At 30.5% G+C, this 23932-nt stretch overlaps 1 protein-coding gene and 1 long non-coding RNA gene across 3 annotated transcripts in view; one reads left to right on the plus strand and one right to left on the minus strand.

Annotated features, from left to right (window-relative positions):
* The window catches only part of LOC140441425 (phosphatidylinositol 4,5-bisphosphate 5-phosphatase A-like), a 73871-nt gene extending 54167 nt beyond the window's left edge, over positions 1-19704 (minus strand). The window contains exons 1-3 of one of the 2 annotated variants that reach the window (XM_072532151.1): positions 19544-19704; positions 19153-19489; positions 4629-4804 (exon numbers count right to left, since the gene is read on the minus strand). In XM_072532151.1, the coding sequence (XP_072388252.1) occupies positions 4629-4804; positions 19153-19489; positions 19544-19557 (527 nt within the window). In that variant the 5' untranslated portion in view covers positions 19558-19704. The remainder of the gene's footprint in view (positions 1-4628; positions 4805-19152; positions 19490-19543) is intronic. The other variant, XM_072532150.1, reaches the window with a different exon arrangement.
* A 244-nt stretch (positions 19705-19948) lies between these two features.
* LOC140441427 (uncharacterized) lies at positions 19949-23725 on the plus strand. Its single transcript, XR_011951004.1, has 3 exons — positions 19949-20401; positions 20580-20702; positions 23584-23725. It is a non-coding gene; the product is annotated as an uncharacterized lncRNA (long non-coding RNA).
* The last annotated feature ends 207 nt before the right edge of the window (positions 23726-23932 follow it).

The following is a 23932-nucleotide window of genomic DNA, read 5'->3' on the forward strand; positions in this document are numbered from 1 at the left end:
TTATCTATCCCACTCTCAGAAAAATATCGCTTTTGACAAGACATAGGCAATTTCGATATATCGATTTCAAGTTCGACTAAAACAGTTCTATGATCAGACGTTGTCATCATAGAACAGTTCTATGTATCAGTGTTGTCAAGAATACATGATGTACCTAAATTAGAAAAATTTACAAAAATATTATCAATTGTTGTTATGCTGGTATTTGTTACTCTTGTAGGCCATTTGACAAGATTAGTATGTATGTTATAAGCAGATAAGCAATTAAGTAGTTTTGTTTGGTTATTGTTTGACGTTTTCATATCAATATTAAAGTCACCACAAATAATATAACATGCATTTGGCTTGTATAAATGATTTAAAAGACAGTCAAGATTATTTAAAAAAATATTTACATCTCCACACGGAGATCGGTAGCAATTCAATATGTAAAAGATATTATTATTTTTATCCCTAATTAAAGAACAACAAAACTCTGAATGTTTATCAGAACAGAATTTTTTAACATTAATATTATGAGCGTTTACATCCATCAATGTATACATTATTAATAGAGTCAATGGTTTCCCATAATTCTGTTAGACATAAGATTTCTACATTTTTAAATGTATTAATATCCACAACAATGTCACATATTTTATGGTTATTTATACTTTGAACATTTAATAACATTAATTTAGGGTTAAACATTACCTCTGGAACCTCTGATTTTTCCGTAGGTACAAAAAATTGTTCACACATGCATTTTCAGGCCAGAGTGCTGGATCCATAGCTTTATTGAAATTATTTTGATATATTCGGACCTTAAATGATGAGTAAAGACTTGGGTAGCGAGACTCCATAGACTCGCAAAACACTTCCGGAAAATGGGGTTTTAGAAGATTTTCCATTGCAGTCACATTGGTGCTAGGATCAATGCGATGCACATGTAGATCCACATATTTTGGATCACCTTTGACAGATCCAGCACCAGTTCCAACAATATAATACAATCCTTCCATCTTTCGCTTCCCGCGAGAAACTTTTTCGTTTGTACAAATGATTAACGCTCCTCGAAAACACGCTCTAACTGATGATAATTCCGAACGCTTAGTTGTCCTTAAAGCCAATCAAAAATATTTTGCCTAATTGAGTTAAATTTTTGCGCTGTAATACTACTTTATAACAGGATATTGTTATTTTTATTTCATTTCAAATTGGTTTGTGTTGAGTTTTTACAAATATGCCAATTAGTTGAAAATAAAATATTTTATTAAGTTGTTGAACTTATTTTACAATCTTTTCTCTTTATTATGTATCTAATATACTAGTGAAAATCGTTAAATGAATAGGCTCTTATCCTCCTCAGCAAATGTTTAGAAAATGTAGTAACAGTAATATAAAAATCACTTAAAATATATTTACCCTTAAGATTTTACGTAAGTACTTAAGTAAAAATTTTATAGTACTGAATGTGAATGTTAGAATTCAAGTAATACTTACATTTTCAAGTATGTACATATCTCTAAAAATACTTGTAATGATTTGGGCTGCCGTTCGCTTTCACTTGCAGTTCAGCAGCATACATACATGTGGTGAGTTAATACACAAGTTAACGATTCTCTTATCTTATTTTATTATAGTGCCCGTCTCAGTACTTAGTTACAAGTGTTGTATTTGTACCTAATTGTTAATTATTGTGGGAATAATAAGTTTGAATTTGGAAAACTTGAATGACTTAGGTGTGTCATTATTGGGCGTCCGTTCGTTTTCTAAATATTGGTACTTTTAGTTAGGTTAAGTATTGGTATGTCAATGATGGTAAAAGTTGGCGATACATTTTTCTCATTTGCCGATGCAAAGAAAGCCATCTCGGAACTTGGAGAAAGTACATTTACCACGTTTTGGAAACAAGATGCACGTACTATTGCAAGCAGTAAAATTAAGAGGCCGATAGAAAGCTTTTTAATCTATTATCAACTTCTTTATGCATGCAATCATGGAGAAGAAAAGTTCAAGAGCGGTGAGAAAAAAAATTAGGCAGTCTTAGACATTCAAAGAAGATTGCCCAGTACATGTACGATTCAAGGCATCGTTAGATGGAAATGCGTTAGATAACGTCAACTCAAACTCAGCACAATCATCATATCACAAAAGTAAGCATATAATGATTATCAATAGGTACAACGTCGACACTGTTAACCAAATTGGAGTTTATTCTGTTTCTGCATTTGAATAAATTTAATTTAATAATTTTAACAATACTGGACAACAAATTATTAATAAATAATAAACTTTCAAATAATACTAAATGGGTTTATCATGACTTTAATTATATTTCACTTTTTATTTCATTTTTTAAAATTGGTATATATTTTCATTTCATATCTAATTTTAAGGTTTTACATGCACATATCCCCAGCCAAAGAAAACTTTCCAGCAATTTGAAGGAAAGTGTAAAGGAGTTCAGGTGCTCATTCAGCTGTTTTGCAGGATGAAGAAAATAATTTTAAAGGCCTTTTTATTCAAACTCCAACCATGAAAAATACAATGGATGCATTTCCAGAATTTCTTGCAGTGGACGCTACATATAAATTACTAAAAATAGGATTACCTGTTTTCCTTATTATTGTAGAAGACGGTAATTGTCAAACTGAATGATTCAATGATTTTACCTTTCAAGCATATTTTTGGATTATTATAAAATGGACAATGGACTATTATAAAAATAACCAACGAACATTAACGTCTTTGATTGAAGAAAACGAATCGACAGAATATGAGTTACCAAGTAGGTCTAATGATAATATGTCTACATCATTGACCACACAAGGGTATCGACCAGCAAGTTCCAATGCACAAAGAAAAAAAAAATGTATTTCGTTATGCAATAAACTAGCAGATTTAGCTGCACAACGTACGGGCATGTTATTTGAGCAAAGGTTTAATCTATTAAAAAATCTCAAAACACTGTGGGCCAATGATACTGCTGTTCTACTTACATCTATACATGTTACAAACGAAAATGACACGCAAGTTATTATTGACAGTAATGATGAAGTTGTATTTGAAAATGACACGCAAGTTGTTATTGAAAGTAATGATGAAGTTGTATTTGAAAATGACACGCAAGTTATTATTGAAAGTAATGATGAAGTTGTATTTGAAACGAAAAATAAGCTGTGTGGCGAGGTGGTTCGTCAAGAGATAAGTAGGGTAGATAACGTGGAGGGGAATATACAAGAGTCAAGTCCAGAAAATGAATTTAGTATTACTCACCAAACTCTCCGATGTTGCTTTGTCAACAAATTAAAATGCCAGTGGCAGTAAAGAAACGAGGACGCCCAAAAGGACAAGGCCTGACAGCAATAGGACTACCAAAGAAAAGGAACCCCAAAACATCTCCAAATGAATCCAGGATTCCATTCCAAAGAAAGGATTAAATTTCTATAATTATTTTTTTTTTCTTAGTTTACAACAGGTTTAAATTATTATTATTATAAATAATTAAAATACGTTTTAATAATTCACTTTGTTTTCTTTTTCGTTTATAAGAAAATCGTCTAATATTAATAAATTCTTTATCAGAAATTGATACTAAGATGGCCAGCCTCCAAGCGAACGGCGGCCGAAGAAAATGCCGTCAAACGAATCATAGGAATGACGTCACAGCTGATAACGGCAACGTGCACGACCGTTTGACGGCAGTTTAAGTACAGCGTATATTTAATTTGTCGTTACAACAGCTTTCTCTGGTAACGAACAAAGTGAGCGTTTCCACCAGGATATTAAATTAATGGAAAAACGCTACCAGAGTCGCTGGAATATTATCAGGATGGGAATTGCTTACTTCCTTCCAATCTATACATCTTAACAGAGGCATAGTGATTATGAATGTTGCGTTTCTTCCAGATACTGTATCAGTCCACCGGGTTAGTGATCGCACCGACTTCTTCTCCCGTCCGCGTATTCTTGGAATACTAGTCACTCCATATTATCGGCACACGTTGCCGTGTGTGAGATTTTCCTTATTTTATAGAGGTTGGACATAGCGGTTCTATCCATTTATATAATGTCGTCGAATTTCTTGTTCACAGCTTCCATTGTTGTAGACGATGCTGTCTAAATAAATGAAACTTTCAACTCCCACATCCACCTGCATATCCAGTAACGTTTTGAATTTCTGTTGTTGGTTGTTGGTAAACGTCTTGTTTTTATTAATTCGTAGTCCATGTTCCTCGCTAACTGGTTTATGGGGAACTTCTGTTGGTCATTTCACCGTGAACCTCTATGAGTGACTCATTGTAGAAAAAGATATACAAGAAGCTTTAAAGAGCAAGTACAAATCAATTCAGATGACTAGTTAACCTGTATTAACAGTATAATTAGTTTAATTTATATTTTGATAACGAATTCCGAGGTGGAAATCGAAATGTCTAATTTAAAGTACTTCTAATTTCTAATTGTGATATACTCTCATTAAAAATAGTACACAATAGGTATTGCCCTAACCCTAAACTTATGTTGTAGCCAAATAACTAAAAATCGAAACGTTTGAATAATCACCTGCCATAATTCTACCTTTGTCGGAAAACAAAGATAGAAATGCCCACATCAATAATCTATATTAGGAAAAAACCTGTACTTACTCATGGTAAAATATTTTTGTAGTTTCAGGTACATGGAATTCTTGATCATGAATAATACTGTTGTAATCTTCTACTCGATCATCTAAGTGGTTATCGTGAGCACTAAGATGAGCATTTACAAAACAAAGTGAACACCCATAAATACTTAGTCTAATCGACACCGCACCTTTGTTACCCTGAAACAAAGGTCTATTTAAAATAAGCAACATTAATTAAAAATTATATAAAATAACATTCATTTAAAAATTAGAAAAGAACACTTATATGTTAACAAGTTAACTGCCAAGCTATATTTTTAAATTAGACCTACAGGCCAAACGAACTTTGACAATTATTACTGTTAAATATTTAATGTCATTGTTGTAATTTTTTTCAAAAGTAATTAATAACGAAAAAAATGTCAATATTTGACTGCCGGTCCGATGGGCCCGACGCGGCGTAGAAAGCGTTTGAAAGTCACTTCAGTAGGGAGAGAGTTTTGGCACGCAACGCCGCCACGGCCACGCAGAGATTAGTGTAGATGGAGTACTTGTCGATACATGTTGAATCGCTCAAATAGTTCAGTATTTACTGTTACACAATGAGTTCACGAAATAGATGATTTTTATCAGAATATGAACTTTAACAAATACTAAATAATATGTCTGACGAAGAAGATGAACATGAATTTAGCGATGATTCAATTATAGATCGTAATTATGAACCTAATTCCGATGAAATCTCTGATAATTCTGGAGACGAACTGGAAACTTTCGAAGAACGTAAGTTGATTTCCTAAGTATTATATATTTTTGTACCCATTGTTATAATATTTGTAGTCGAAGATGAATGCGCTAAAAATGTTTAACACTTTATTATTTTTAGCATTAAACACACAAGATAATGAGAATCATCAGAATATATCGACGTGTGATGTTGGAATATCAATGAGAGTAGATGATGATAGGACAGAATCAAAAGGCAATCAAGTACAATTGCCAACTTTTTCAATTGAAGCTGGTATTAACAGTGATGTGGCTGGCATGTTAGCAATGGGTAAACCAGAAGAGTTCTTTTCCGCTATCGTTAGTGACTCAATATTTGAAATGATAGCAAAACAGACAAATTTATACGCTACGCAAAACACTCATCAACACCGACACTCCTTCATCTTCTAGGCTACACAACTGGAATCCCACAGATACTGTTAAAATAAAAAAGCTGTTTGGTTTGATAGCTTGGATGGGACTTGTAAAATTACCAACATTGTCAGACTATTGGACTCAAGATCCCTTGTTCAAAATGGGGTTTGCATCAAGTGTTATGTCTAGAAATAAGTTTGAAATTCTACTGCGAATGGTTCACTTTTCAAATAATGAGGAATAACATATATTCAGATTATATAGACAGATTACACAAAATAAATAATTTAGTAAACTTAATTTTGAAAAACTATCAATCTGTTTACGTACCTGGAGAAATTGTGTGTGTGGACTGGACGAATCAATGATTTCTTTTAGAGGCAGGCTACTGATGAAACAGTACAACAAGCAAAAAAGACACAAATATGGAATTAAAATTTTTAAATTGTGTTGTAAAAATGGTTTTACATATAATTTACAAATATAAGCTGGTAAAACCTTAGAACAAGAAAAAACTACCCCTTTAGGCGCTGTTATGAAGTTATGCACACCAATATTAGATGCGAATAGAACTGTTTGTACGGATAATTGGTTTACCAGTATAGAGTTAGCAAACAAACTGCTAGACAGAAAGACATCGTATAGGAACAATCAGACGAAACAGAATATTTATACCAAAAGAAGTAGCTAACAAAAAACTAAAAGTGGGAGAAGTGCAGCTATGTAGAATAGCAGAGGGACAACTTTTCTAAATTGGAGGGATAAACGTAATGTGTTGATGCTGTCTACTTGCCATTCGATTGAAACTGAAAATGTAAAAAAAAAAACAAGGAACTTTTGCAGTAAAACCAAAAATGGTTTTAGCTTACAATACAGGCAAAGCTGGAGTTGATTTATCAGATGTTATGACAGCATATTCCAGTCCACGACGTAAAACTGTTAAGTAGTACAGAAAAATAGCAATAGAGCTATTACTAAATACTTCAGTAGTGAATGCATACATTTTGTATGTGCAGGTTACTGGTAACAAAATAGGTGTGGTTGAATTTCGCAAAGAAATTGTAAAGTTTCTCTGTTGTAGCAGTTCAGCAAATCCCATCACTATGGTCACTCCGAAAAGAAAATGCCACGAGTTAAGTGAGGTCCAGGGACATAAGCATAAAATACGAAGATACTGCAAATTATGTTACGAAGCAAATATGAAAAATGAAGGTCATATAGTAGCAAAGAATAAAACTAAAAAGTTACTACACAGTGTAAAGAGTGTGAAGAAACACCATTCTTGTGTTTACAATGTTTTAATAAGTTACATATTGTTAGACAGGTACATGAAATATAAAATGTAATGTTTTTTAAATATATTTCAAAATAAACATAGATTTTAAGCTTAATTTTTATATAATTTTTATTTATAAAAAATGTTTATCATTAAAAATATCCCGTGCAGAATGTTTGCACAGGCTGTGCCGGGCCATTACATACGTTTTGTAGACAGTTAGTTATGCCGACAGCCTGGTAAGCTGCATTAAAAATAGGATTGTAGTGCCGGTCCCATCGGACCGACCTGGCGTGATGAAACACTGTGATGCTGATCCCATGGGCCCGGCACGACAGTTAACTTGTTAAAGAAAAGAACATATCCCGAACGTGAATTAAAAAAAAACTTTTTTAATTCCTATGATTGTCGGTTTGTTATAAATAAAACACTTAATTATTGATTAAACGTTTCGTGGCTAAAACGTGGCGCATGTGATAAACAAATACTTGGGTCAGGCCAACCGCTCGACTTGAAGAAAACAGTCGAGATGTTAAGAAACAAGAAAATCATCTTAGCTCTGCTTCAACGTGAACACAATACAGACATAAAATCTATGCGATTGTGGCAGCATGTGGCCTTGGATTATCCTGCGCGTAAAACAAATCAGGACCTACAGCAGTGGCAAATGCATGGACAACAGGTTCTAAGATACGACCAATATATTGAGATTGATTCAAAGTGCCTTCTACAAAAACAGGATAAGTTCGATGATGAAAAATTTTTGAGCTAAGATATTTAAGTACTGGTTATCGGACTATTTCGTTAATGGTATTTAATAATTTTAATATCATAAAGAATAAAAGTAAACATATTTCATTAGTCTTGGTATGATAACAAGAATATTAAAATAAAATAAAATTGAGAAAAAAAGGAGATTTATATAGGATTACTAGTATTTTTACATAAAACATAACAATTATCAATGATTTACAAGTTATTGTAAATTCAAGTGTAAATGATCCATTTCTACGTTTGTCAACCACATAATCCAAAAATATTGTAAAAAAAATTTCCAAAAAGTGTTGAAAGAATTTACATGGTTAATTAAATATTAAATTTATTAACAAAAGACATATTCGTAATGTACGCAAAGAGTACATACAAAGTTAAAAAAGGTAGTTTGTTTTTTCATAAAATATTATTGACGAAGTTTATTGAAAAAGTATATATTAATCATAAATACTTATGTTTTACTATTAAATATACCTCAAATATTACCAAAAAAAAATATAACAATAAAAAAGAAGTTTAAATAAATTAGATGGTTTATTTAACAATTAATTTATTTATATAAGACATATTCGCAATGCTCGCAAAAGTACACACAAATTTAAAAAAGAAACGTTGAAATCCATAAACAGAACCAAAGATACAGTTAATAGCTCCGTCCCTTTCCTTCCACCGGTCTCACGAGTTTTAAAGCAGGCCGATTTTGGAGATCACAAGTTTCTTTGGTATAACTTTCTAATACCATGAAACATTTATGAATAAATATAATACTGCTTATGCTAGGAAATAACTTTAAACATAAAAATTGCTGTTTCTTGTATACGAATGTACAAAAATTAAAAAATCAAACACTGCTGAATAGGAAATTAACAATCATTTATAATTTAATATAACAAGCTGTTCCTTGTCTGTTTCAAAATATTAAAGTGGTAAAATCATATCTGTAGTAGATAAAGTAAACATAATCGCAAAAGAAATAATACACCCCTCACCAGTTCTGTTTATAAATACAATGAAATCAGAAATCTGTGCATCTAAAATTCCATTCAACCTCAACACTCCGAACAGGGACAGGGTTTACATGATGTACAACGATTAAGAAGAAATTCGAAAATTTGCAACAGTTATTGTTGAAATATCCTCTCTATTCTCGAAATTTGGTCCATATAATTACATATACATAGTCCGAAATTTTATAAAATCAAATTAAATATCAGATAATAATATAATATTAGCCAGACCTACGTTTCAGAGGCAGAATCCTGTAATAGGAGACACGTTGGATAAAAATATTAAGCCAGGGGATGAAATAATTCCATACTCTGAGAAATAAGTTTTAATTAAAAATTCCTCGTTTTATCAGTAATAGACTAAACACTTAATGTTTTGCCTTCGATCCTTTTGGTCTACAAATTCGTTCTAGATTTACAACGACAACCTTTAAATAAATTAATAAATTATATTTATAGAATAAAGAAAACTTGTTCTGCTGGATGACGCTATTAGATATTGCAAAAGATAAAAACATTTTAACCAGCTACTTAGCATTGCTAATCTTTAAAATACTATGTTCTTTATTCTAAGTAATTAAAAAGAAAGTTTCTATGATTAAAACTGCACCCAACGAAAATAAAACGAGTAGCAAGAAATGTGATAAAATGTCAGTCATACAAATGATGAAGTAGCATTTGGTTTTGTATCTACATATTGGAGTGAATTCAAATCTATTTGGAGTACATCCAAATATGTTTTTTAGTACAATAATGAAACAAATATTGCCTATTACGTCTAGAATATAACAGTAATTCATTATAATGTATATACAAAATTTGAACTGCTCTTGGGAGTTGGTGATTATAATAGTTATTTACTATTTAACTGGGAATAAGCCACAATTAAAGGTTAAAATACGTTTATTGACGTTTCAATTTCCACTTCGGAAATCGTTCTCAAAATACAAACATTAGTAAATTAAACAAATTTTGTTTTTTGTTACTTAGTGAAAAATTCTTCTAATAATTTAATTTTATCTGACTCATCTATATTGACAATTCAGACATACATTATACATTTTAAAGTAGACGACTTTAAAATGATATTGCCAATATTGTTGAGTTGCGTTCCTGGGACGACTTTACTTATAAGATAGTTCATTCGATTACATGAAATCAACTTTAACTTGAGAATATCCGTCAGAAAAGATCATAACATGTAATTCGTCTTTAAAAAGACAAATACATGCCATGATGACAGTAAAATTCTCCTGTTAGTGATTCCATAGTAAATTATGAGGGAAAAACCAGGAAAAAAACCTCATAATACTATCCCGACATGGTAAGTATTTGATCTTGCATTTAGTTTACCTTCAATAAATACCAAATTCCGATTTTATATGTTTGTTATTTAAAAAATATAAATGATGTATTCTCTATATGTTACTGACATTATATTATATTTTTTAAATAACAAACATATAAAATCGGAATTTGGTATTTATTGAAGGTAAACTAAATGCAAGATCAAATACTTACCATGTCGGGATAGTATTATGAGGTTTTTTTCCTGGTTTTTCCCTCATAATTTACTATGGAATCACTAACAGGAGAATTTTACTGTGATCATGGCATGTATTTGTCTTTTTAAAGACGAATTACATGTTATGATCTTTTCTGACGGATATTCTCAAGTTAAAGTTGATTTCATGTAATCGAATGAACTATCTTATAAGTAAAGTCGTCCCAGGAACGCAACTCAACAATATTGGCAATATCATTTTAAAGTTGTCTACTTTAAAATGTATAATGTATGTCTGAATTGTCAATATAGATGAGTCAGATAAAATTAAATTATTAGAAGAATTTTTCACTAAGTAACAAAAACAAAATTTGTTTAATTTACTAATGTTTGTATTTTGAGAACGATTTCCGAAGTGGAAATTGAAACGTCAATAAACGTATTTTAACCTTTAATTGTGGCTTATTCCCAGTTAAATAGTAATTAATTTAAAATGCCACAAGAAAATAGCTTCAGAACAATATAATAGTTATATTTTAAAAACTGCTATAATAATATGGAATAAGTCTGTCTATAGTTTTAAATTTTCTAGAGCTATTATGTGTCATATGTTCCTTTTCTCACATGAACTAAGTACGAGTATTTGTATTTTTATTAATTTCGTAACATGTTAACCTGTTTTCATTGAAATATTGTATTTATATTGGATTAAACCACAATTGATTGTAATGACAGTTACATTTTAGTTTAAATATTAAAATAAATAAATTTAAATATTTGCAACAATTATTGGTTGTAATGAAAATCAGATTTTTAATTAACAAATTTTTGGCATTTCGATTTTCACCCCGTAAATCGCTTTCAACAAATTTTTGACATTTCGATTTTCACTCTGTAAATCGTTTTCAAGAAAGAATATAATACAAATTCTGAAAAATGTATAAAAAAACTTTTTTATTGGTTATGTCATTTCAAAATTGACACGCTGTACCTCTATCTGGTAGAGTTGTAGGCATATAATGGCTGTATAAAATCTGAGGGTGGTGTTTTTACCCTAGGAATATCAAATTATGACGTATTTTGTGATATATGTTTGTATAAAAAACTGTGTCGTAATTGTGGTTGAGTGAGTAAATTGAGCAAAATAGATTTTGTGTTTATGTGTACTGTATGTTGCATGTGTGTTGTATTTAAGATTGTAGATGATGTTTTGCAGCCTCCTATGATTCCGCTAAAAGCTTTTAAGTATTCTTAAGACCAAAAACATAGATAGTAGAGATCTACAAATTATATCGAATCTGTATCAAAATCAGAAAGCAAGAATAAGAGTCGAAGGAGAACAGACAGAGGAAGTAAGTATACTTAGAGGAGTTCGACAAGGGTGCATACTTTCACCACTCTTATTCAAAGTCTACAGTGAAGTGATATTTCTTCAGCTTTATTGGATATTGTGGAAGGTATTTTGGTCAACGGAAATAGCATTAATAATATTAGATATGCGGACGATACGGTCATATTTGCTAGTGACATGGAAGATCTACAGTACATAATACAACATGTATACAATGCATGTGAAAGGTACGGATTGCAAATGAATCTCAAGAAAACGAAATCAATGATATTCTCAAAAAAACCACAAAATGTAGATAACCTGATCATCAATAATACAACGATCGAAAGAGTGACAACATATAAATATTTAGGAACGTGGCTAACCGAAGATGGAGATCAAACAAAAGAAATCAGATCTAGAATAGAAATGGCAAGAAACACGTTCATAAAATTGAAGAACTTACTTTGCAACCGTAACCTTAATCTAGAGATCCGCACAAGAATGCTACGTTGTTACGTTTTTTCTACTTTACTATACGGCATGGAAGCGTGGACAATAAAACAGTCTGAAATCAAAAAATTAAACCCCTTTGAGATGTGGTGCTACAGGAGAATCCACAGAATATCGTGGACTGAAAAAGTAACTAATATAGAGGTGTTACAAAGAAAATGTAATCCTCAAATGTAATGTCCTCAATGGAAAAGAGAAAGAATTAATAGATGAATTTGACAAAGCACAATTAGATTTTTTGGCGATCACGGAAACTAAAAAGAAAGGTCAAGGAATGGATGAATTGGATAAAGAACATGTATTTTTGTACAGCGGAGTCAGTACCGATAGTAGAGCGGCAGAAGGTGTAGGATGCCTAATGAGAGCAAGCTATATGTCATATGTTAAAAATTGGAAATTTATATCACAAAGAAATTTAAAGATAGAGATAACACTAGATAATTCAGAAATAACAACTATATTAGTCACATATGGCCCTAATTATGACGAACCATTGAAAGTTAAAGAAGAATATTGGGAAGAGCTCAATGATGCTATAGAAAATGTGAAAGGTAGAATAGTCATTCTAGGCGATATGAATAGCAGAGTTGGTAAAAGAGACGATGATAACATAGATATTTTGGGTATGTAGGGGGAAGATACAAGAAACGATAATGGAAGAAGGATGATAGACTTTTGCATGGAGAATAATTTGATTATCACCAACACATTTTTTGAACACAAAGATATACACAAGTTCACGAGAGAAGTCAGGAGCAGAAATGAAAAATCAATTCTTGATTATGTTCTCATTAATAGAGAATTTAGGAAAGAGGTCACTGATGTCAGAGTTAAAAGAGGCCCGGAAATCTATAGTGACCACTATCTGGTAATGGCAAAGATAAGATTACCCCAAAAAACCCCTAAAACCACTAAACAAAGAACGAAAAATAATAAAGTGAATGAGAATATCCAAAACTATAAACTAAATGACCAAAAAGTCGTGGCCATGTTCAAAAGTAAAATAGAAGAAAAACTAGCCAAATTAACTAATGCACATAGTACTGACAACTTACAGAAAACTTGGAAACAATTTAAAGAAACCATCGTGACGACAGCAAAAGAAACGTGTGGAATAAACCATGTAAATAGAAATAAGAAGCAAACACGATGGTAGGACGATGAATTAAAAGCCCAAATAAAATATAAAAAACAGAAATGGAAAATATATTTAAACAAGAAAACAGAAACTAGTTACGAAGAATATAAACGACAAAGAAAGGTGGTGAAAGAAATGGTGCTGAAGAAGAAGAAGGAAGCCTGGGATGAGTTTGGAATGAAGATGGAGGCAGATAGCCGGGGTAACCAAAAATTGTTTTACAAGGCACTAAAGACGCTAAGAAAAGGTAAAGAAACAACGATGAAACAGGTGAAACGTAAAGTGAGACAGGTGAGACCCAAGTTCTTGTGAAAATTATAGAGGAATTAATCTACTTAGTATCGTCTCCAAAATATATGAAAGCATCCTAGAAAAGAAATTAAGACACATCGTTGAACCACATCTGGATGAAATACAAAGTGGGTTTAGGAAGGGACACAGTACGCAAGACCATATATTTACGTTGAAACAAATAATTGAGAAAGCTAGAATAAAGAACACAGAAATATATATGGCTTTTCTAGATATTGAGAAAGCATCTGACAGAGTGTCCCAGGAAGCAGTTAGGAAAAGTCTGCAAAATAGAAATATTGACCATCAACTAACAGGTGCTATCAAAAGTCTGTATCAAAATAACAAGAGTTATGTATGTAAGGATAACTTGGAATCAGATATGTTTGCAATAAAGGAGGGTCTAAGACAAGGAGGTGTTATGAGCCCCACAATGTTCATATTGATTATTGACGACATAATTAAGGAAACAAAAGCAAGTATACACAAAGTACATGCCGGATATAGTAAACTACGACCGGTTGGTATAGCTGAGTGTGCATTCGCAGATGATCTCATGTTATGCGCTTCCAACGAAAGGGACCTCCAGAAAAATATAGATAGCTGGAATAATGAGCTGGCAATTAGAAACATGAAGATTAACGTTAAGAAAACCAAGGTGATGCTAATAGCAAAAACTAACCAAAATGTTAACATAGAAATTAACCAACAACTCATAGAACAAGTAGATGCATTCAAATACCTAGGGGTTACAATAGACAGATAAGGTACCACGCAGAATGAAATAACAGAAAGAATAAGTAGTGCTTCAAAAGTGTACCATAATCTTAGTAGAGCATTCATAGGTAAACCGGAAATCAGCAGAAGAACCAAAATGACAGTTTATAAGACAGTATTCCGACCAATCTTGATATATGGAAGCGAGAGCTGTGTTTTAACAAAGCAATTAAAAAGCAAGATACAAGCCATTAATATGAAATATCTAAGACGAGTCAAAGGAATAACACGACGAGACAAAATAAGAAATGAAGATGTTAGAGAAGAACTGGGCACAGAATCTGTACTACATGCTATTGAAACACAACAAATAAAATGGTTTGGTCATTTGTGCCGAATGAGCGACAACCGACCCGTTAAGCAAGTCTGGAAGGCTAAAGTGAAAAGTTTTAAAACCAGAGGGAGACCACGGAAAACCTGTGATGACGAAGTAGGGCAGATTTTGAAAAGTAGGGGAATGGAATGGTCAGAACCTCAAAATAAGGCAAAAAACAAGAAAGAATGGACAAAATTCGTGCACAGAATAGAATAAAAAAAAATTCTGTATTTTCATTGGATTTGAGATGTAATGTATATCTGTAACCTGTATTTGTATTTACCTCACACCTTAGTGTAGAGAGGTGTTCGATTATATATATATATATATATATATATATATATATATATATTTTTTTTTCGATTAACCTTGGGTAAGCCTTTACGTGTCAAGTTCGAAGCTACCATACATTTCAATCCTTATAAAAAAAACTTTTTTTGCACATAGTAACAAAAAACACCACTATGTTACTAGCAAAGTTTTTTAATATTCTAACTCTACAATTCTAAGTTACGGTAAGATGAATAATGTTTTAATAGATAATATATGGTAGCTAATTATATTTTATTCTCTTTCAGCCCTGAAGAAGCCAAATTAATTCTCTTTGGCGAAAACGTTCGGCGAAACAATTGATACACATTAGAGTATTTCTTGCAGATTTCCCCATTATTTAAGAGTTTAATATATATATATATATATATATATATATATATATATATATATATATATATATATATATATATATATATATATATACAAAGAATGAAGAAAGACTGTGAAGTCATAAACACTGTTAAAATTAGAAAGATTCAATATCTGGGTCATATAATGAGGGGCGAGAAGTACGTATTATTTAGATTAATTATGCAAGGGAAGATACAAGGGAAGAGAAACCCTGGACGACGCAAAATATCCTGGCTAAGAAATTTGAGAGAGTGGTTCGGTTGCAGCTCATTAGAATTATTCAGAAGCGCGGCCAATAAAATTAAAATAGCGATGATGATTTCCAACCTCTGATAGGAGAAGGAACCTGAAGAAGAAGATTGATGAAGTTGGTATATTCTTTTGTTGACTTCTTCTTTTAGTATTCGCAACCAAAGCCTGCTGCATTCTGTTGATGGGTTTGCTACTCATTTTTTTTTTCGTTGAATAGGATGAGGACTGCTTCTTTGACTTTTCTCTTTTTCATGTCTGTTTCTTTCGTGATTATTGATGCATTTATCTGTGGTGGTCTGTGCTCGTTGTCCCAGATATGTTCACATATCTGAAATTTATCGAAGTATCTGTTCTTGATGTATGTTTCATAATTGTTTATCAATTGTTTATCATACCACTTCATGGTCTTGTGATTTTTCCACGTAGAAATGGTTGCATTCACAGGGTATTTTATAGATGCAGTTTTTAATCTTTCTTGTGTATTGTTGGGTTTGGTTTTGGGCAGGATGGACCTCAGTGTGTTGGTTGAGCTGAGAAAATTTTCAAAATTTTCCGCTACCACAGATAAAAAAAGAGCGAAATTGGTTCATATTAACAGAGATATGATAAATTTTTCCGAGCGCCGGGGATTTTAAGTTCGGAAATTTTTCTCGCCGGGCCGATAGGAGAAGAATTCCCCACCACTGAGTTAATTCGACTGATCGAAAAAAAAATCAGTCAACTTTACTTATGTTTTTTTTTAACAAATTAAGAATCAATAAGTTAAAAATGTGTGTAATGTATAGGGAGCTTAATTAATTTATAACGCTAAAGTTGCCCCTACTTCAAAGCAATAAATAAGGGGTTGAAACATTTTTTAATCAAATATTTTTTAAGTCTATATGAAAATATAATCGACCAAAAAAAGATCTCTAGATCTAAAATTAGATCTCTATCTTTTTACAAAAAAAATTTACAATTAAAAGAGCTAAAATTTAATGATTTTTGCATAAAAAAAAATTTTTACAAAAGTTATTATTTCACAAACTAAGAATAGAGAAAAATTAACATTTTTGGACCTTCAATCATTGATTTTGCCTAAACTATTGGCCCAAAAATGTAAAATTCTTTTATGTACCTTAATAATATTCTACTCGTTTTAGCTTAAAATGTTAATTTGATACAATAAAAATAAAAATAATAAAACAAACACTGTTCTTTACACCTTAAAACTGCCATAAAAAAATTATAACCAACAATTTGGAGTTGTAAACACTTCATGGTTACTTCAGGCAATGCAATTCATAAAGCTGTGCTGGTTTCAAAAATTCATTATTTGATGTTCAAAATCATTCATTTTTGTCTCTACAGCTTGTACTATAAAGGATATATGACAAAATCATCCTGGCAAGATCGCACCATGAAATGTTATCATTCTAGCAGTTCTGGTACTGGTAAAAGATATGTTATACATGTCGAAAACGATGAGGCTGTACTTCCAACGCCAATTTAATTTTTCCATCCAAAAAGAGTAAAAATATAGACGAGTACTACGGAAATATGAAGGTAAATATTTTTGAAGAATAATTTGAAGAAAATTGGTTAAAAAAATTTAATTGACCATCCATAATAGTGCTGTAGATGCTATGACTCAAAAATAGAAGAGAAATTTTCTTCAAGCGGACAAAAGAGAAACTAAAGGCGTGGTTAACAGAAAAAAAATTTATTACACTGACATATAAATAAAAAGTTGATTTACTGAAAAGATGTGAAGCCTACATAATTAAAAAAAAAATTTGTCATCAACCAAGGCTCTTAAATATGACCAGGAAGTTCTTTGACTGCCGCCCTACTATTGCCACTACAATGCAATTAAGTTGGTTTGGGGTAAAGCAAAGAAATACTATGACAAGCATAGTATTTTTATAGGTGAGCATTCTTAGTTTGTGGAAAGAATCACTAGAACAAATAAAGATGGAACAATGGCAAAATTGTGTTAGATATACGGAAGATATAATTGGTCAGTCCTGTTAAACTGAGCAAGTTGTGGATGAGGTGCGACCTCTAATTATTCGCATAGATAATGCAGATAATGATGACTCTGATAGTGAAGTATCAGATACTGAATAAAAGCATTTTCATTGGGTGACATCATACAGTGAATAAGAGGTATTATTATTCACTTTACAGCAACATGCAAATGCAAACATCACCATAAATGTTAATAAATCAAATTGATTAAATTATGTTAAGTTTAAGTTTATTCAGTATTTAATTTATTTAATATTTAGTAATAAAACCTCTTTAACACTGTAGTTCTTTTTAGCCCTCCTTTTTTGGACATAACCAATGCCTATTATATAAATGAGTCCTTTTAAAGAAAGATTTATTAAACATTGTAAAGTGCCACATTTTTAACAAAGAATACATACTTGACAAACTATGTAAGACACAAGACATACTATTTTAGACTTGCCACCTTATTCCTGTGTTTTTAATCCCATAGAAATGGTTTGGGAAATAATAAAGACATGCTTAAGGAAATGGAATTAGGTAGTCACCGATATTGAGCAGTAGAACATATTCCAAGCAGTCAACAAGTTTGATAGTAAGATTTGAAATATTAATTGTATTTCCCATGTTTTCGACAAAGAAAATGAATGCTCCATAATAGATCCTATAACTGCCTCAATTGTTATTCAACCCAAATTTGAACAGAGACTCTAGTTCTGATGATTACAATTCTGATTAAAGGTATATGTGTAAAACTTATATTCATGGTTTGGTTATGTACTCGGTTCCTTAAATGATTTCGGAACACAACTATACAGAAATGTGTTCCACTGATATTCTTAAGAATTTTTTTCAATTGGTCAACAAAATGTGTAAAATTTTATAGATGACTAAGGTGACTAAATTGTGCTTAAGTGACCAATTCAAAATTGAAATTATTCTATGGTTTACTAGTATTTAGGCACTGAAAAGTATATTATTTTATTAATTAAACAATGAAATGTTGGGGCAAATATACAAACTTTCTTTTAAAAGCATATTATATACAAGATGCAGAATCTGTATGTCACACATGCAGTATACACAACAAATATGTTTGTTACAATCAACTACATACTATAACAGTATAGTTTAATTTATATATTTCAATAGTAAAGTTATACTGTAATATTCTTGATTTAAACTGTTTACATTTGTCTTGATAATGTAAACATTTTTATTGAGGCTGTCAAAATCAATATGAACTTTAGTACTGTTCTAATAATAAATTGTCTAATTGACCTGTATGGCCTAGTATTTTGATTTTTGTTCCATAAAAATAAATGGAAACGAGTTATGAATTTTATAGTATACACTGGTGGTGCATTTTCATTTAATAGTAAAAACATTAAATTCTATCATTTAAGAAACAGCAATGAAATTTTACAGATATATATATATATATATATATATATATATATATATATATATATATATATATATATATATATATATGGAATTATTTCTGGGATTAAATTGGATTTTTATAAAGTAATTTTAAGATACTTACCCACATTCCTCCTAAACCAGTTCGTGTATACTCTGAATCAATTTCTCTAATATTCAAAAGATGCTTCCTTAGGGAAAACACTATTAATAGAAGCCCTTGCAATCTGAGAGATTTTAGTTTAATGTAATCTCTCTGGAGGAGTTCTTTAATAGCAAAAGTCCATGGATCATCAAATAATGTATCCATTAGCATATTCTGTGGTTGTGCCTTTACCTCTTGAAAAGATAGTGCGAAAAAATCGGGACGTGCATCACTTTTCTTGTCAGTTATGGATAATAACTCCCTTAAATCTTGATCTGGGGAACTAGTACCTACATTGTAGGTAGCTAAATAGAGCCTAAAAATTGACGTTTTGTAATGTTTAAATTACATATATAGATTAATTTCCTACCTTAAGTTGTCCATATCGTTGAGAATTTTAGATAATATTAATAATGTATACCTATTACGTATTACAAAAATAAATAATTAAATCAATATTACTTTAATGTTCAATGCCAAACATTTAAGTGTGTAGTTTTAACCAATTTGACGTTTTCCAGTTGACAATTAAACATGTTATATCAATGACGTATTTGTAGAGGTGGCTAATAGTTAGAGATGTTACTAAAATCTTGAACTCTATCTAGTGACTTATAAGTCACTATTTTGCATTTTGCATTGGTTTTGCTCACTTTTGCCATAGCGATGGCCCGGTCACAGAATAAAAAACAATAATGGTTATCTATTTATTTAACATTGTTATTTAACAATTGTTATTTATTCTGTGGCCCGATAAAACCGTAACCATTGTTTAAATAGGACTAGTTAGCCAACGCAATGTATAAATTTGTTTGATTCTAATTGAGACAGTCACTAGATGTCACCACTCTTTCTGTCTCAATAGATTTTAATATACCATTGTTTGTTTGATATACATTATACTAGATGGTGCTATGTGAAAAAGTTAAGGACTAAACTAAACGTCCATTTTTGATCCACTGAATTAAATTCACCAGCGTTGCAATATTTCACTGACATAGTAGCAACAGGTTTACTTGTTAAACTAAAAATGTTACAAAAAACAGACCTTGAATCACTTAAGATATTCATTTAAAATAGAGTTATTACTATCAACTAGTAAATATGGTGTCAACTAAAATTGTACATAAACGTACTGTGGTTTCTAAGTCTTCCTATATCTAAATAAGTTTAAAGAATTTAAATATTTTATTTTATTTGGAAGTGTATTACAAAAATTTGGTCCGAGGTAAGTAAAACATTTTAATTATATGTGTTTAAAACATAAAAAAACATTGTATGAGAAAACAAATTAGGTATTTAGAAATAAATTTTACCGGATATTACATACATTAGATAATATTTGAAAAAAGTGATTTTAAATTAAAATAATGTTACTTCCATAATAAATAAATGGTTTTTTACAGATGGCCGGAAATATTTGTTGTTATTACAAATGTGGTTTATCACCATACAATATTCATGGATTAAGAATGTTCAGATTTCCGACAAAAATCCTTCGGCTTGTCAAAGATGGATATTACACTCTGGTAAGTAAATAGAAACTTTTTTTTTATTCTTTTATTTTACACCGTTTCCGTTACGTAATTAACTTGAAAAAATGTTTAATTTTTTTTTTCATTCATCATTTTTTATTATCGCCAGGGTGCACGCGTCATATTCGAGATGCATTAATTTGAATTTTACGTTTTCGTTGGTATTATAATTATGATATAATAAACTTCGGAAAAACAAATTAGTGAATAAACAAGTTAATAAACATAAACAAAGTATTAGATATTTAAATATGTATTTCTTTAGCTGTTTTTAGTTATTGTATTGAAAAGTAGAAATAAGTTCATCTTTATCGGAGAACTAATTTATACAAAGGTCCATCTGGGAAAAAATTATTGGTTTCACGTAAAAATTTTATACAGATATTTGAAGGTTCTAAAAGATATATGAGGGTTAGTTAATAATAAATCTGTGAAGACATACAGGTGATTTTGGCTATAAATGTTTTTTATCCAGTTAGAGAAAAATAGTTAAAATAAAAATTGTAGATTCAGAAAGTTCTTCCATTTGTGATTTTCTAAATTAAAATATATAAAGAATTCATCAAAATAGTTGCAAGAAACCCTTGATTTTGCAGAAATTTATAAATTTTAATAACTTTGTTTTTGCATAATGGTATGTAATGTAACTAATAAAAATAGTGAGGATTTGTTTATCGTAGAAAGCGATTATGTAAACAACTTTTTGTTGATCTATCCCAGTTTAAAAAAAAATTATGTTTTACGTGCCACAGAAGCCAAGATATTGCAAATTTTGCAATCGCGCTTCATTTTGAAAAAGTTCAAATCTAAAAAAAAACCGAGCTCAAATGGTTCTCCATTCTACTTTTCCGAAGCGGTATTTTACGAATACCATCATTTTAACGGGTTATAAATTTTTACTTCTTTACCGCATATGCCATATGTAAGTTGGAACGCACAATTCAGATCTTCGTTTAGGGTCCCTTCAATTTTCAGCTCTTACTGTTAATAGACAATGGAAGTATGATTTTAAGAATAAAATGCTTTGGTTTTAAATATAAAATGCTCTCTTGCCTAGTAATGGTCATAAAAGATTCTGTTTTTTTTAGAAAGTGTGTTTTTCACCAGGTTTTCATAAGCCTCTAAATAAGTTTGTGGCATAAACGATATCAACGTTATTATAAATGTTTATAAACAGATTAAATAACCTATAAACTATTTGCTCTGATTGATATTTAGCTCACTTTAATAACTTAATAATTTCCATAATTTCAAGGAGCTATGGTACATGTCCTTGCCCAAAAAAGAGTTATTATAATTTATAAACAACTGCAAAAATAAGGTTTTTTTTGCAACTATTTCGGTTAATAGTTTCATGTATTTTAATTTGGATACTCTCAAAAATTACATAACTTTTTATGATTTAAAACTCTAAAAAAGCTGAAAAAATCTTAAACAGGTATTTAAAGTCTCTAAAAGGTATATGAGGGGTAGCTGATGACAATTATGTGAAGACTTCAGCTAATTTTGCTTTGCTTTTTTATTAAACAATCGTAAAAAGTGAAAAAAGTTTATGAGCATAAAACGTTTCTTATTCATGTTAGAGATATATGGTTAAAATAAAAGTTATAGATCATAAAATGTTCTCTAATATTGATATTTTTATAATTAAAATACATAAAGAATTGACCGAGATAATTTAAAAACCCTTATTTTTAAAGTAAAATTTATAAATGTTAATATAAATATAAATAATATAAATATAAATAACTTTCTTTTCTGCATAACGATATGTAATAACTATTTAAAATTATGGCAGTTAATGAGTTTTTAAAGTGTGCTAAATATCATACAGAACGACCATACAGTTTATGAGTTATTCAATTTGTTTATCCAGGAGACCGATTATTTAAACAACTGTACTTGTCCAAACAGTCACTCTAGGGTTATTTTGTAAATAGATATCGATTTATGGCTTCGTTTTAAATTATTAAAAAAAAAACATCAAGATTATATTAAATTTGTTTTTAAAAATCAGTTTGAAGAATAACAAATTTTTAGCATATAAAAATTTCTAATAACTTTGACTTTTTTATGTCATACACTTGTATGTAGGCTCAATATAAAGCTAATAAAAAAAAGACATTTAAAAAAAAACCAAAACCTTCTATGGCCCAGAGGAAATCAAATAGCATTTTTTTTCTTATTTAAGAAATTGCCAATATTTTCATTGTTTATTAACATTAAGAGCTGAAAATTGAACACATTGTAAAAGAATATCTAAATTTTATAATTCGATTTATATATGGTATACACAGTGAAGAAGTAAATTAGTTCTGAAACATTAAAATAATGGTACTCGTAAAATATCGCCACAGAAAAATGCAAGGGAGATCTGTCCGCTGCAATTTCTCAGCTTGTTTCTTGTTGTTGGTTATGGAAATTTCTGCTTTTTTTTAAATGTGCTTTTACACCAGCTTTTCATTGAGCCTACGTACAGCCGTATGACATGAAAAATATCAAAAGTAGTATAAATGTTTAGAAGCTAAAAAGTACTTTTTCAAACTGTTTTTTTAATAAAATGTTGAAGTTTATAAATAAAGCTTCAAATAATCGATTCAAAAAACGTCAAATAACTGTCAAAGGTTAAGCACCCTTTTTAAAGTTCCTCACGGATTTAAAAAAGATTTAAACAGTGTTAAACAGGTAAAGTAATTCATCGACGAGTTAACAATACGAAGCGAAGTTCTTTAATTGCAATGTGATAAGAAAACGAGTATCAAATTTGGTTTTATATTTCAATAGTCGAATTTAATTGCGGCTATATTGTGGTAATTAAAGAAAACCATTGAAAATCCTAAGAAATAGGTGAGATCCTTTTTTTCTTTCTTTCCAGTTTGGAAGAGGATCCATTAGGTACTCACATTTAGGTATTGTGTTACGGTCTGGGTAACCAGGACTACACATCATGAACAGCAATTTAATATTTACATTTACACAAAACAACTTCAATTCCAACCCAAAATCATATGTCGTTGACGCAGTCTCTAGACCTCCTCCCCGTTCGTTTTCTAAAAGGGAACAAGTTATTGTCATGCACTCCATTTTGAATACTGTTTTATTTAAATATATTAAAGAAATTGGTGAAATAGTTTATCCAAAAAATATTACTTTTACATCTCGCATTTCGAATAATCGAATCTGCATTTTCCTCACTTCTACCGACATCGTTGATCAACTAATAC

This window comes from Diabrotica undecimpunctata, chromosome 5 (assembly GCF_040954645.1).
Source record: "Diabrotica undecimpunctata isolate CICGRU chromosome 5, icDiaUnde3, whole genome shotgun sequence".
Classification (NCBI taxonomy): domain Eukaryota; kingdom Metazoa; phylum Arthropoda; class Insecta; order Coleoptera; family Chrysomelidae; genus Diabrotica; species Diabrotica undecimpunctata.